This window comes from Psilocybe cubensis, chromosome 9 (assembly GCF_017499595.1).
Source record: "Psilocybe cubensis strain MGC-MH-2018 chromosome 9, whole genome shotgun sequence".
Taxonomy (NCBI): Eukaryota; Fungi; Basidiomycota; class Agaricomycetes; order Agaricales; family Agrocybaceae; genus Psilocybe; species Psilocybe cubensis.
In genome coordinates, this window is record NC_063007.1 from 2684990 (window position 1) to 2699974 (window position 14985).

General features: G+C 43.5%; 4 protein-coding genes across 4 annotated transcripts; 2 read left to right on the forward strand and 2 right to left on the reverse strand.

Moving 5' to 3' along the window:
* Positions 1–653: 653 nt before the first annotated feature.
* JR316_0010251 (uncharacterized protein) lies at positions 654–1291 on the reverse strand (the record flags this gene model as incomplete). The annotated part of the gene is made up of 2 exons (XM_047895922.1): positions 654–784; positions 841–1291. 2 exons carry the CDS (start codon positions 1289–1291, stop codon positions 654–656), a joined length of 582 nt encoding a protein of 193 aa, XP_047745641.1.
* An 804-nt stretch (positions 1292–2095) lies between these two features.
* JR316_0010252 (Flavin-dependent monooxygenase) lies at positions 2096–2841 on the forward strand (the record flags this gene model as incomplete). Its single annotated transcript, XM_047895923.1, has 4 exons — positions 2096–2125; positions 2188–2307; positions 2362–2526; positions 2587–2841. The coding sequence occupies 4 exons, from the start codon at positions 2096–2098 to the stop codon at positions 2839–2841; spliced, it is 570 nt and encodes a 189-aa protein (XP_047745642.1).
* A 1226-nt stretch (positions 2842–4067) lies between these two features.
* JR316_0010253 (uncharacterized protein) lies at positions 4068–6509 on the reverse strand (the record flags this gene model as incomplete). The annotated part of the gene is made up of 7 exons (XM_047895924.1): positions 4068–5049; positions 5105–5262; positions 5313–5450; positions 5496–5628; positions 5699–5910; positions 5976–6108; positions 6163–6509. The coding sequence occupies 7 exons, from the start codon at positions 6507–6509 to the stop codon at positions 4068–4070; spliced, it is 2103 nt and encodes a 700-aa protein (XP_047745643.1).
* Positions 6510–6660: 151 nt separating this feature from the next.
* JR316_0010254 (uncharacterized protein) lies at positions 6661–8402 on the forward strand (the record flags this gene model as incomplete). The annotated part of the gene is made up of 3 exons (XM_047895925.1): positions 6661–6891; positions 6948–8117; positions 8169–8402. The coding sequence occupies 3 exons, from the start codon at positions 6661–6663 to the stop codon at positions 8400–8402; spliced, it is 1635 nt and encodes a 544-aa protein (XP_047745644.1).
* Positions 8403–14985: the final 6583 nt, after the last annotated feature.

A 14985-nucleotide genomic window follows, 5' to 3' on the forward strand; every position in this document is an offset into this window, starting at 1 on the left:
ACGGTACAGCCACTTTGGGATTGTTTTCTCAAGGTGAGTTCTGAACTCTTCCAAGCAGTTTTCCCTTCTATACAGATTTTATTGCAATCATAAGCGCTCGTTTTATCTCCGGCTTTCTTGTCTACCGCGCTTTATTAGTCTAACGAGAGTCAAAAATTGGCGTGCTAGACTCAGTGCAAAGGCTACAAGCACATGTGATCTGTGATAGTTACATGTAAACTCGGAGTTTGATGAACGAGAATGAGAATCGTAGAACTGGGTCCTCGAACACCGTAATCGGGTTTCACTTCACGCCCACGCTTTAATGCCCTAGGCTATTGAATATGCTGTGTAAAGTACAACGGGCAGGTCATGTCGTATATTAGGCGGGTCTACGGGATGGGTATGAGATGCTAACTAAGAAGCGAAGAGCAGAGAGAGCGTGTGGAATTAGCGTGTGCTATGCGCGAGGAAATTCGATATGCGATATAATGATGGGTCCAAGTGATTAACAGGCAAAAAGTGCACAAGACGTTGTGGGTGTTGAGGATTGCAATAGGGCGGGAAGAAAAAGAAAAAGACTACATAAAAATTGTCCAGAATGTCCCAAGAAACAAACATCAATAGGAAAGAAGGGTCGGAAAAGTCTGTATCACACATCAGGATCTAGCTTTTTAAGCCTGCCTCGAGTGCCGAAGGAGGTGGAAACCGGAGAAGAACATGACGAAGAAGGTGATGAAGAGACTGATGAAAGCTGGGTGGGACGCAATACCCATCGCACTATTACACGCTCCACATGTCCATCCTTCAACCAAGCAGTTAGTAAAGAGAAAGCAGAAAGCGTAAAAGATACATGCGTACCATCTGAAAGAGCAGTATACGGCTGCGGCGTATACAAAGCGAACTGCAGGGCGCTATTCTGCTGCAAAAACCCTCCCTTCCTAGGCTGTCCCGGCCCTCTGTCGTCCCAAATATTCAGCGTGTACGTCGCCTGTGCCAGAGGTTTGTTCGGGTTGTTCGTCTGGTACGAATACAAATCCCACACGACCTGGGTTGCCGTGCCATCTATGACCCCATCTGAGGGTCCGACAGGGTACGTATTGCCGTTGTCGCACACGGCAGAGACGGTGAGGTGTGTCGGTGTGACGAGCACCGCTGTAAAGTTCCATCCAAAGGTGATAGGCTGGCTCGGGGCGATTTTGTAAAAAGAGGTGGCGGTTTGCGGGGGTTGGGTGATGGAAAGCACGCCTGCGGCGGCTGTTTGGGGGATAAAGATAATGGTGCTCGAGCTCGAAGACTGTTGCTGCGACATTGTAAATGTCGGCCTGAAGGCGAAATGGATGGAGGAGTACAAACGAAGAAACGGTGAGAGCGGGAACCAAGCCGACGACGGTGATGATGACTGGACGATGGAAAAACCACGCCGTGCTGGGAAGGCAGAGCGTCACGTGACTTGTTGTTTCCCGGTTCCGCCTTTCGAACACGCCCGTCGACGACCGCACCTCCTAAACTACGCCTTCGGTCAAGAGACCTACTGTATAAATGGTCCTGGACAGAGGCCGGCTATATTCGGGGAAATATTTTAAAATTGTGAGATTTGTTAAAATTTTATCGAACCTCCTAATAACTGATTTTGGAGCACCGTGACAGCACAGAAAATTTCAGAAACCGTTTTTGTAGTAACTCCCCTGTACTGCAAGTATTCTGGAGAGTACGTTTATGGAAACAGACGCCGCTCAAGTCTCTGAAACACTTCATGTCCATCTTATTGAAGGAGTCCGTCATCTGAATTATGTGTTCTGCTGCAAATCTAGACTTCAACCTCCTGACGGATGATGCAACCGAACCAGAAATCTAAAATTACCCCGTGAGCGCTGCTCTTTCTTATGTATGGGCTACTTAGCTAGGAGGGATGCTAACGTTATTTTCTTTAAAAATACAGGGGCGGAACGTTTACCGGAAGAAAATGGCGGAAACTTGTCCAATAGCTTGTCGTAAAAGCAGTTCTCATGCCACCACAACCGCACGCAGAAGAAATAAAAACACAAGATTAATCGTGCAGTGAAATAACCACCTTAACTACTACTGGAGATAACGCAGACAAACGCACGCTAGAATGAACTACACCTCACCGGAAATTTTGATTGTAAGTTTATATCCATGACTGATATTCATGGCCTTCGTATTTATTCTAAAAATTATCATTAGGTCGGTGGCGGACCTTCAGGTCTCATACTTGCCCTTTCTTTGGCGCGTAACAATGTACCCGTGCGTCTCATCGAAAAATCCACAACTGAACGTGTTGGGCAGCGTGGGTCCGGAATATCAGTGCGTTCGATTTTGATTCCTTTCGAATCGTCTCTAATACTAAAGTTCGGTCAGCCTCGAACCTTTGAAGTCTTCGAGTCCCTTGGGGTAGTAGACGATGTCCTCAAGCAGGTTATCAAAGTGCCCAACTTCTGCGTTTTCAAGATGCCAGGAGGTACCGAAATAATCAATGACTTTAACATGGAAGAATATGTCGATCCGACACCATCTATCCCATATGTAGGTGTTTTGAGCGCCATCTTGTTGTGATTTATCAACTGACATATATCGCATCCATAGCCTAATCTAATGCTCTTAGGCCAAGATCTGCTTGACAAGATTCTGTGTGCCGAGTTGGCCAAACACCAATGCTGTCAAATTGATCTAGGTGCCGAGCTTCAGTCCTTGAAACAATGGGAAGATCGTGTGGAGGTCGTCATCATTAGACACGATCTATCACAAGACACCTTCGACTCGATTGATCCCGTTGTCGCACACTCGTCGCCAGAAGATCCTCCGGTAGCGCCGGTAGTCGAACACGCATCGTACAAATAGTGTTGCCGCCAGAGCGCAGTCACTCTGCAGTGACTGTGACTGCACTCTGTTTTTTCATTCTCCGACACACTTCACAGCGCAACAAAGTCGCAGTGAAGTACTCTGCAAAGTGTGCCGTAAATTGCAGTTTCGGATAATCTAGACTAAATATGGAAGTATTACATGTATTTTTGTCGAATACATGAGAATGTTCGGGATACCTACTATATACGGAGGGTATTTATTGCACATGACCTTTATCTATCTAGATAAGATTGCAATAAAATATTCAACAGCGCACGTGGTCCAGCTCCTTTGATCTTGTCGTCGACACACATTTCTGCTTGGTTTTCGCTGGATTTGTTGCGAAAAGTCAAACAAATTGCTACATTGAAGTGTATTGGACTATTAGTACACTGACTGAGTAAATACACATAGACAAAATGACTTCCAAAGCGCCAACCTTTCGTCGACCATTTTGTGAGGTCGAGACAGTGAATGACGTCACAATCACTTCACAGCACTTCACAGGGACTGTGATCACTGTGAAGCGTGTCACAGTCGCCCAAAAATGGCTTCCATCAGGGAATCCGCGACAAGTGTCCGATGCAATCCATTAACAATGCAAGGGCTAAAATGCCCAAAATACGGAGAAAAATATGTCATACATTGGATCAGTAATGGACCGCATTAGGTTCACTTAAAAAGCATGGATTATTCCACAAATATGTACGAGAACATCCATAATTTACAGATCATGGAGAGATATAAAATACAAAAACAAAATTTGTCTACCTCTCAATGTCTTCCAAAGTTGTACAAAATTTGTTAACAAATGGAATTCAGTGGATAACTGCCTGTTTTTAGTCCAAGAATGGTATACAATGGTTGGTGGATGCCGTGGTACCCTACATATTCCGTGCACAGGCGCTGGGAATCTGGAATCAGGCATTGCACAGCCATTTAGAAAACATGTTACATTGAAAGAAAGTATTACACAGCATGTAACGACAGGCATAGTCATGGATAATACGTAACGACAGTCGTAGTAAAGGAAATGTTATACTGAGCGAACATTAGTACAGAAGCTTTGAGAAGTGAGCAACGGGTGTAAAGAACTGGAAAAACAAATACAGTTTAACAATGAATAACAATACACATATCCGCGGGGATGACAGCCTGGTAAATAAGTCTAGAAACAGATAAAATGGCTGTTAGTAAAATATATTAGAAGGGATACAGCGAGATCAAGCAGACCAGCCGCTGCCGCGATTATGATATGACTCGCTGAAAACCAGTGCACGAGATGGGGAGGACTGGGTACCACATGCAGATCGTGCTTTTTGGGTGGGCCTTCCACTGTTTTCCCACTCGTTGTCTGATACGGCAGGAGCCTGGGATCGCTTTCCGAGTACCTTGGCAGATGGGCGATATGTCAAATTTGGCAGTTTAGCCGCTGGTGGACTTGAGTATTCCGAATTGGCCTCGCGAAGGGTTTGAGAAGAGATGTGTGGTACATCCTTTTCAGGAGTGTACTGCTCGACATCCAACGTACCATCTGGACTGAGTGAGTGAGATCGATGGCGAGACAATGATTGTTGACGTGCACGAGCTTCAAAACGAGGAGATGCATAACGAGGGTGGGGGGAGCTAGGCTGGTGATACATGGCAGTGCGAGGTTGATGAGAGGGAGGACTTCGACGAGAAGGGGACTGCCTACGAGACGGAGAGTGATGGTAAGATTGTGGTTGACCTTTTGACTCTGAGTAATGTTGAGATGAAGGTGTTCGTTGCTGCGGTCGAGATTGGTGGCGACGGGGAGACTGACCACGAGGAGTATCATGGAAATAATGGCGGGGAGACCGACCACGCAATGTAGCATCATGACGGCGGGGAGATTGAACATGTTGACGAGGTGAACTGTGGTGGCGGGATGGGGGTACAGGTTGAAGAGTGTGGTGGGACAATTGTGCAGGCACTGCAAGGTGCGGTACAACCTTCTTACTATCTTTTGAAGACGTACCAGCTTGTCCCAATCCTACAGATCTACCTCCCTTGCCTTGACCTGAACCTCCTGCTTCCTTGCCCCCCCCTTCTGTAGTAGATGCAGCTGCCTGAGCCTTGCGTGCTTTTCTGGCACGTCGTTGTTCCGCAATTGTATCATAGGTCGATGGGCCATCCAGATTGTCTTTAGTTTTCGCTGAGCGAGGGTCCTTGTTCAGGACCTTCCTGTAACGTGGTTCAAAGATCAACAATCTTGCGCAGCATGCGAAAAAGGACTTACGCATTCCACCATTCTATAGTGTCCATTGACCATTCCGAGTCCCCGTCGTCCTTTTTATCTGGTTCAAACAGCGAGATGATGTATTTATAAAATTCATGACGATCAAAAACGTTGTCTTCAATACGCCAGTCTTCGATGCTTGAGATAGAGTAACGGATCTAGGCGGTGTAGATGAGCACAGTGTGAAAAATAAAGTTCAGACCCTTACCAGCAGACAGGCATACGCAATTGAGGCTGGGGTGACTGTTTTCATGTGATGTATCTTGGCTTGGGAACTTCGTGTTTTGGTTTGGCCGGGCTTATCTTTAAGAGCCGACGAGGGCGAGGTAAAAATGTGCTTCCAAACCTGGTGGGAGCATTAGAAGCAATCATTTAATGTACTAAAACTTACCATGACTATGAGTCGTGTTCGAAACATCTCCGAGTCCCAATCCTCAGGATCAAATTTGTCTGATTCCCACAGAAAGGTGGGAAGGTCCTTTGCGAGAACATGGATTACATCTTTGTCAAGCTTGCACATAAATCTAAAAGTGAAGGGCCGTGCATATAGTTAGCATTACACCCTTACCAAGACATGGCCAACGTATTACTTACTCCGTAGGATTGTCATCAAAATCCTTGAGATACTTCATCGGGCACAAAAGACGAGCCAAAACCTTGTTCTTGAATCCACGCGATTCCGATTTGGTGGATGTTGCACTAATTTCGACCTTGTTGGCTGGCGAACACTCATTGATATACGTAATAATTGTGTTTTGAAGAGTTGAAATGTCCTCGGACCTGGCTGCCCCAGATGCAGCAATCATCTAGAATCCAACCATAGAACACTATAGTAAGACAGTTAAGATGAATGCAAATGAAAGGTACTTACTGCCTTGGCCAGATCGTCCTTTCGGTCAACATTCTTCGGGGATATAAAGTAGAATAGGTCTGATTCAAAACATTTGATACCAGCGATCATGTCAGCAAAAACAATGAGCTCATTTCTGTATTGATTTTCAAAGCTACAAGGGTTATATGAGTAGATATATGCGCATATATTATCTGTTACAACTCACTTTTTTATATCGGTATCCCCAAATGAATCTATGTAGTATGAAATACCGCGGTCCAGAACCTCGTACCAGTTTTCGTAGAGATTTTTGCTCCGGGTATGCCAGCGAGCAAAAGACGTGTACGGTTTGAGAATTGCCCTAAAATTAAGTGAGCCTTGAGAATAAAGACAAAAGGAAGCGACATGCGCTGATTGCTTTGTTTTCCCTTGACTGTCAAGGGCTTTATTAAGGGCTTGAATGCGTTCCGGGTCTATTTGGTGTTGATCCTTGCTCTCTTTGGGGTCGGATTCGCCATCATCGCTGTCGCTTGGGGCAGAAGGAGGAGCTTTGCGCAAAGAAGCAGGAGGCATGGTGGGAGGTTGAGTAAAAGAAGATGAGAAAGATGATGCGGGTTGAACACGGTGTTTAGCACACTCACGTGATTGCTGCCCTGGCTCCTTGCGCGACTGCTGCTTCCCTTTACCACTTGTCAACACAATCCATGCCCTTGCCAACCAGTCAATGAAATCCTTTTACTTCATTTTCCTAGGAGTTATCCTTATGGTGTTTTCATGTAGTGGATGCACTGCTCCACCGTTCAAGAATTTGCAAGCCTTAACTGTTCATCGAAGGAATTGCAAAGGAGTGGCCAAAAACTCGCAACAAATTATAGAAAACTCGGCAAAAGCATTATCCCAAAGGAATAAGCGTCAACGCCTCTCTAATGCTTTAGAAAATGTTCCTGGACCTTCGGTATATTTTATTTGTGACCATTTCTTTCCAAAATAAAACTTACACATTCTGTACAGCACGATTCAGAGCCTGAGGCTCCCATTAACATTGATATCACTGGAGAGCCAAATGTACATGATGCTCCGGACCATCCGGTTATTTCTGCACCAGCATTTGTTCTACCACCTACTCGGAGTGGCTGTGAACGGAAGTTCCCAAAGCAATATGCCGACATGCTACCGAACTCTTCTACATATTTACCACATCTCCCTCCGGCTCCACCACGGCTACCAAAGGAGCCCTCGAAACGAGCTGAAAAGCTTAGAGCAGCTTCTAGTACCCCTCCACCAGATCCTAAAGACATGTATCTGCGTAGCGAAATCAATGATTTTGGACTATATCGTGTTTATCCCTCGTTTCCCACCTGCGAAGTCAACGAATCTGATGATCTTGACAACTTATGTGATGCACCAGGTCTGGCCACAGCAAGCGGCAAATCAAAAACACGATGGTGGAAGTCATTTGGCATCAATTCCGTGGATACAACTTCTCAGAATGTTAGTCTTTTCACGCCATTTATGAACGCCACAATATTTCGTCTGGTCAACTGGTTTTATTCTGGGTCAAACCTCAAGTCGGCTGGTGAATTGGACCGTCTGGTTAAAGATGTACTCCTGGCCGATGACTTCGACAAAAACCACCTCAAAAACTTTAGTGCCAAACGAGAGTTTAGTCGCCTCGATGAAACTGACGCTCAATTCCCTATTTCTTCGAGCAATACCTGGAAAACATCAACTGTCAAGCTCTCTTTACCTGCCGAAAATGTCCCACATTGTGCTGAATCAGAGGCTCCTGTTCTGGAGGTTCCAAATGTACACCATCGAAGTCTTGTAGAGGTTATAAAGTCTGCCTTGGAAGACGAGTCGACAAACAATTTTCATTATACTCCCTTTTGTCTTTTTTGGCAACCAACCAAGGAAAGCACTCCTGAACGAGTCGTTTCAGAGCTATACAACTCGGAGGCATTCTACGAAGAGCATGTGCGACTACAGCAGCAACCTCGAGAGCCTGGATGTACTCTAGAGGTTGCCATTGCCGGGCTGATGCTGTGGTCAGACTCGACACACCTTGCACAGTTTGGAAATGCCTCATTGTGGCCCATTTATCTCTTTTTTGGAAATCAATCGCAATATTTTCGTGCCAAACCCAAAAACTTTGCCGCCCATCATGTCGCCTACATTCCCTCGGTAAGTAATATATGAACTATGTCAAGATATATTGTTTATCGAGTGTTATAGCTCCCAAATTTCCTGCAGGATATTTATATGAAAGCTTTTAATGGTCTTGCAGCATCTGCAGCTACAATAACTCACCTCAAGCGTGAGCTCATTCAAGCAATTTGGCTTCTATTGCTCGATCCTGAGTTTATGCACGCGTATGAACACGGAATTGTGATCAAATGTAGCGATGGTATAGTTCGGCGGATCTTTCCACGATTTTTTACCTACTCAGCTGACTATCCGGAGAAGTAAGTTCTTCTATTCTTGTTAACGTGACAAGATTATTAATTATCTCCAAAAGAATACTTCTCGCGACTATCCGGTACCTTGCAAAATGCCCGTGTCCACGATGCTTGATCCCAATGTTCCGTATTGGGGATTTGGGAACAAAGGTTGACGACCAGCGACGCCAACACATACGAATTGACACACCATCGCGACAATACACAGTTGAGCAGAGTCGTAAACACATCTATGAACAAGGGAAGGTGTCAGGGTTTCTCCAGTTTTCCCTCTTTATCTTCACAGATTTATCTTATCCTTTCATTATCTTATCAATTATCTGATTAGATAGTTTATTTCTTTCATCACAGCCTTCTTGCTCTGCTTCTTTCTAGTAAATTCTATATGATTCTTAGTCTTACTCATCCTTTTTCTATATGATGTCACTTTTATTCTTTAACCTTCCTTTATGATATAATGTAGGGAATATTCTAGAATAGCTGTAGAGTATAAATACTGGACTTGTAGGTAGCTGTAGCTTCAGCTTCAATCTCTTAGGATATCCACTATCATTGGTGTGATCTCTTAGAATCATTGAGTCTCTCTCACTCTCTTATTCTCTCTCTGCTCTCTTACTCTCCCTCTGCTCTCTTTCTCTCTCTCTTGCTTGATCTTTGTTGGTGGCCTTGTCACACTGATTATAGTGTTGCCCTGACAGAAGATTGAAGCTCTCTCAAGACAACTCCACCATCTCTCTTTCAACACCACACTCTTCACCTCTTCAACCTCTTCAACATCATCACCTCAACCTTCTTCCTCCACTTCCAACCCACCAACCTCTTCATCAACCTCTTCACCAATCTTCTTACCAACCTCTACATCTCCTCCAATCTTCAACATCCTCCTCAAGACCTTTCCTCAAGACCTTTCCTCAAGACCTTTGGCTCATCATCTTTCCTACTCTCTGTTGTGTGCTGTGTGTGAACTTAGTAGATAGGGATACCAACTGTTGGGGCAGACACAGTCCTACTAGTGTTCTGTTTTTGGTGGTCTAGGAAATATCCAGTAACCCTGTGATCCTAGGTTTAGAGCCCTGAGTGGTGTGACAACTGGGTATCCAGTAGATAGATATTTTTTTTAGAATACTTAGTATAGTTTCAAGGGCACTTTTAGTAGATAGCTTCTCCCACACACACATCAGAGAGCCTACCTACCCCTACCCATGGACATGGACCCCTCCCAATTGCCTCCCACCACTCCTTCTGTGGAAGAGCTCATGCATCAGGTCCAGCTCCTTACCCAAGAGTTGAATTTTCTTAGACAGCAGCAGCAGTCATCATCCACTCCACCACACCCTCAGCAACCAGTCAGTCAGTCACCATCACCACCACCTGCTGCTCTAGATATTCACTCTTTCCCTACCCCTCATGTTGCCCCTTCCTGTTCACACTCTGTCATTAAAGTCTCACCTCCAGATCCATTTGATGGTTCTATGGAGAAGGCAGAAAACTTCCTCAGTCAGCTCAAATTATATTTCTATGGGAAAGGGATTACAGATGACTTTCAGAAAGTTATTTGTGCTCTATCTCATATGAAAGGAGGTACTGCTGGGAAGTGGGCATATGAGAAGACTAAAGTAATAGACAATGCTCAGTCCCAAGAAGGTCTTTGGGCTGACTTTGTTTATGAATTTAGGGAAGTGTTTGCAGATCCAGACCCCTCCAACACAGCTAAGCATAAAATGCACATGCTCAAGCAAGGCAGGCAGACTGCTGATGAGTATGTTGCTAGCTTCAGGGCTCTGATCTCAGATACTGGGTATAATGATGCTGCTTTGGTAGACCAATTCAAGGCTGGGCTTAATGAAAATCTCAGGAATGCAGTCTACTATGTTCCTGACATGCCCAAAACCTTGGATGGATGGATTAAATGGAGTACTAGGCTAGATAGGCAGTGGAGACAGAGTGAGGCCTTTACCAAGTCTCTTTCCTCCTCCTCTTCTTCTCCCTTCCTTAAAGCCCCAACTCCCAAGGCTGTTCCTAAGCCTACTCCAAATCCTCCAGTCTTTTCCAACAGCAGCTCAAGGACCTTTGGTGCTCAGGCAAAGCAACCAGATGTAGTTCCCATGGAGGTTGACTCTGGATGGAAGTCAGTTAGGCCAATTGTTTGCTTCAAGTGCAGAAAGCCTGGTCATAAGGCTGTAAACTGCAGGTCATCAGTTAACATCAATGCTATGACCCATGAAGAACTGGCTGACTACTTTGGGAAATTAATCTTGGAAGGAAAGGAGCAGAAAGATGAGGAAAAGAAAAATTTTTAGAAGCACCATTGGTGAAAGACATGTCCCAATGGAATAGATTTAATGTACTAGAAAATGAAATTGACAGATTTGATCCTCAGTCTTCAGATTCTGGTGCAGAAATCATGTCTACTTCTTCCTCTCTTTCTACCTTCCCTGAAAAGATCTACATCCTCAACCATAATCCTAAAACCTCTACCCATTTGTCTGTCATCTTAAAGACAATGGACACAGAGAAAAGGTTATCTGTTGATGCTTTGCTTGATTCTGGAGCTACTGGCCTCTTTCTGCATTCTGGTTTTGTGAAGTATCATAATCTCAACACAAGGAAACTTCCTAGAGCCATTCCAGTCTATAATGTTGATGGTACTCTCAACAAGAGTGGCTCTATCCATGAGGAAGTAGACTTAATTATGGTACACAAGAACCATACAGAAAGGGCCACCTTTGCTGTTTGTGACTTGGGAGACAAATCTGCTATCATTGGACATACTTGGCTTTGGCACCATAATCCAGATGTTGATTGGAAGACAGGGGATGTTCAGTTTATTAGATGTCCCTCTGACTGCCAAATGGAAGCCAAAAGAGCCAGAAGAAAGAGGCAGAGAATAGCTGCAGTCAAAAGGAGGAAACTCCCTCAATTTGATGAAGAAGGAGATGATTCTATTGAAGATTCTTCTGATTCTGAGATTGAGCCTGAGGACAGAATTTTTATCTCATATCTTCATCCTCAGAAGCAGTCTATTAATGCTACTTCTACTATGTCTCAAAGATTAGCAGAAGAGTCTCATCAGCAAGCTGATTCCCCTAAGAAAACCTTTGAAGAAACTGTTCCTAAGCACTATCATCAATTTAAAGGTGTTTTTTCAAAGGAATCTTTTGATAGGCTACCAGATAGAAAGCCTTGGGATCATGCTATTGAGCTGAAACCTGGTTCTGAACCTTACAGATCCAAGATTTATCCTCTTTCTCCTAATGAACAAAAGGAACTTGATGCCTTTTTAGAGGAAAATCTGAAATCTGGCAGGATTAGACCCTCCAAGTCACCTATGGCCTCCCCTGTATTCTTTGTCAAGAAGAAGGATGGATCTCTTAGGCTTGTCCAGGACTATAGGAAACTAAATGAAATGACCATCAAGAACTCCTACCCCCTTCCATTGATTTCTGACATTATCACCAAACTCAGCAAAGCCAAATACTTCACCAAACTTGATGTTAGGTGGGGATTTAACAATGTCAGAATCAAAAAGGGAGATGAATGGAAAGCAGCCTTTAGAACCAATAGAGGGCTGTTTGAACCATTGGTCATGTTCTTTGGTTTAACCAATAGTCCTGCTACCTTCCAAACTATGATGAATGATATCTTTATTGAGCTCATTGATGGAAATGTTGTCATTGTCTACATGGATGACATTTTAATTTTCACTGAGACTCTTGATCATCATAGAGAGGTAGTCAAGCAAGTTCTGCAAATCCTAGAACAGAACAAACTCTACCTTAAAGCAGAGAAATGTGAATTTGAAAAGGAAAAGATTGAATATCTTGGACTAATCATTTCACAAGGCAGGATTGAGATGGATCCTGTCAAGGTAGAGGGAGTTTCTAAATGGCCTGAACCTGAAAATGTCAAGGATGTCCAATCATTCTTGGGATTTGTTAATTTTTATAGAAGGTTCATAGAGGATTTTGCAGACATTGCTAAGCCCCTTCATGAATTGACAAAGAAAGGAACAGTCTGGAGATGGAGTCTTAGACAGCAGGAAGCCTTTGACCAGTTAAAGAAGAAAGTCACTTCTTCACCTGTCTTGATTTTCCCTGATGATAACAAGCCATATAAAGTTGAAGCAGACAGTTCAGATTATGCTACTGGGGCTGTTTTATCTCAGGAAGGATCAGATGGGAAATGGCATCCTGTAGCCTTTATGTCTAAGAGTCTATCTGAAGTAGAAAGGAATTATGAGATCCATGACAAAGAGATGCTGGCTATTATCAGAGCACTAGATGAATGGAGACATTATCTTGAAGGAACCCAACATTCCTTTGAGATTTGGACAGACCACAAAAACTTAGAGTACTTTATGGTTGCCCAAAAGCTCAGCAGAAGGCAAGCCAGATGGTCACTCTTCCTGTCCAGATTTGATTTTACTCTTCATCATAGGCCTGGTAAAAGATCTCTTAAGCCAGATGCTTTGTCTAGGAGACCAGATCATAAAAAGGGAGAGAATGATAACCAAAATGTAGTTCTCCTCAAACCTTCCTACTTTAAAATCCAGGCTCTCAAGCAGGGTCATGCTACCATTACTGGTGCAGAAAATGATCTTCTTAAGAAGATTAGAGAAGCTAAGGAGATGGATGAAAAGGTGGTCAAGGCAGTTCAGGAGCTCAAGAAATCTTCTACCAAGAAGATTGAAGGACAGGAATGGTCAGAAGAACAAGGCCTTATTCTCTACAGGGGGAAGGTGTATGTTCCCAAGGACAAAGATCTTAGAAGAAAGATTGTGGAACTGCACCATGATGCCTTCATTGCTGGACATCCAGGGAAATGGAAGACAATTGAGCTAGTCTCTAGGAATTATTGGTGGCCAGGAATGTCACATTTTATTGCAGCCTATACCAGAGGTTGTGATAGATGCAACAGAACCAAAACCTTTCCAGCCAAACCTCTTGGTCTTTTAATTCCTACTGAGATTCCCTCTGATGTCTGGCAATGCATTTCTGTGGACTTTATTATGGGGTTACCAGAATGTCAAGGGTATAATGCCATTATGGTGGTTGTGGATAGACTTAGTAAAATGATCCACATTATCCCTACTACAGATGAAGTCACTTCTGAAGGGACAGCCAGACTATACAGAGATTATGTCTGGAAACACCATGGCTTACCCATTAAAATTCTGTGTGATAGAGGTCCACAGTTTGTCTCAAGGTTTATGAAAGAACTCAACTCAATACTTGGTATCCAGACAGCCTCATCTACAGCCTACCATCCCCAAACTGATGGTCAGACTGAAAGGGTTAACCAAGAAATTGAGCAGTATCTTAGACTCTTCATAAATCATAGACAAGATGATTGGGTTGAATGGTTAGCTCTGGCTGAATTCTCTTATAACAACAGAGTTCAGGCTTCAACTAGGCAGACACCATTCATGCTCAATAATGGCAGACATCCCAGAATGGGCACTGAACCCCTTAGAGATAGTAAAATGGACACTGTGGATACCTTTGTGAAAAATATGGAAGAAGCCAGAAAAGAAGCAGAGTCTGCACTTAGAAAAGCTGCTGATGATATGGCTAAATTCTATAATAGACACAGAGGTACTCCAACTCAGTACAAAGTTGGGGATTTGGTATGGTTGGATGGCAAGGACCTCAAAACTGATAGGCCCTCCAAGAAATTGGATGATAAAAGATATGGGCCTTACAAAATTACCAAAGTTATTAGCCCTAATGCCTATGAGCTTAAGCTGCCATCCACCATGAAAATCCATCCAGTGTTCAATGTGGTTAAACTTCTACCTTATCACCCAGATATTGTAGGAAGAAAGCCACCTTCTAGACCACCTCCAGTCATTCAAGGAGAAAATCCTGAGTGGGAAGTTGAATTTATCAAGGACAGCAGACTTTTTAGAAACAAACTTCAATATTTGGTCAAGTGGAAAAACTATCCTAATGAAGAATGCACTTGGGAGCCTGCAGAGCATTTGAAAAATGCTTCTAAGGCTATCAAGGACTTCCATGCCAAACACCCTTCAGCACCTAGAAGGATTTCTGCTGTGACCTTTGATAGACTTTCTTTCACTCCTATTATTAACTTTACTGAACCTCCTCCCCTTCTTAAACCCTCTAAACTAACCCATCCATGTGCACATTGTGGAAAATGTGCCTTAGAGAGGGGGTGATGTCAGGGTTTCTCCAGTTTTCCCTCTTTATCTTCACAGATTTATCTTATCCTTTCATTATCTTATCAATTATCTGATTAGATAGTTTATTTCTTTCATCACAGCCTTCTTGCTCTGCTTCTTTCTAGTAAATTCTATATGATTCTTAGTCTTACTCATCCTTTTTCTATATGATGTCACTTTTATTCTTTAACCTTCCTTTATGATATAATGTAGGGAATATTCTAGAATAGCTGTAGAGTATAAATACTGGACTTGTAGGTAGCTGTAGCTTCAGCTTCAATCTCTTAGGATATCCACTATCATTGGTGTGATCTCTTAGAATCATTGAGTCTCTCTCACTCTCTTATTCTCTCTCTGCTCTCTTACTCTCCCTCTGCTCTCTTTCTCTCTCTCTTGCTTGATCTTTGTTGGT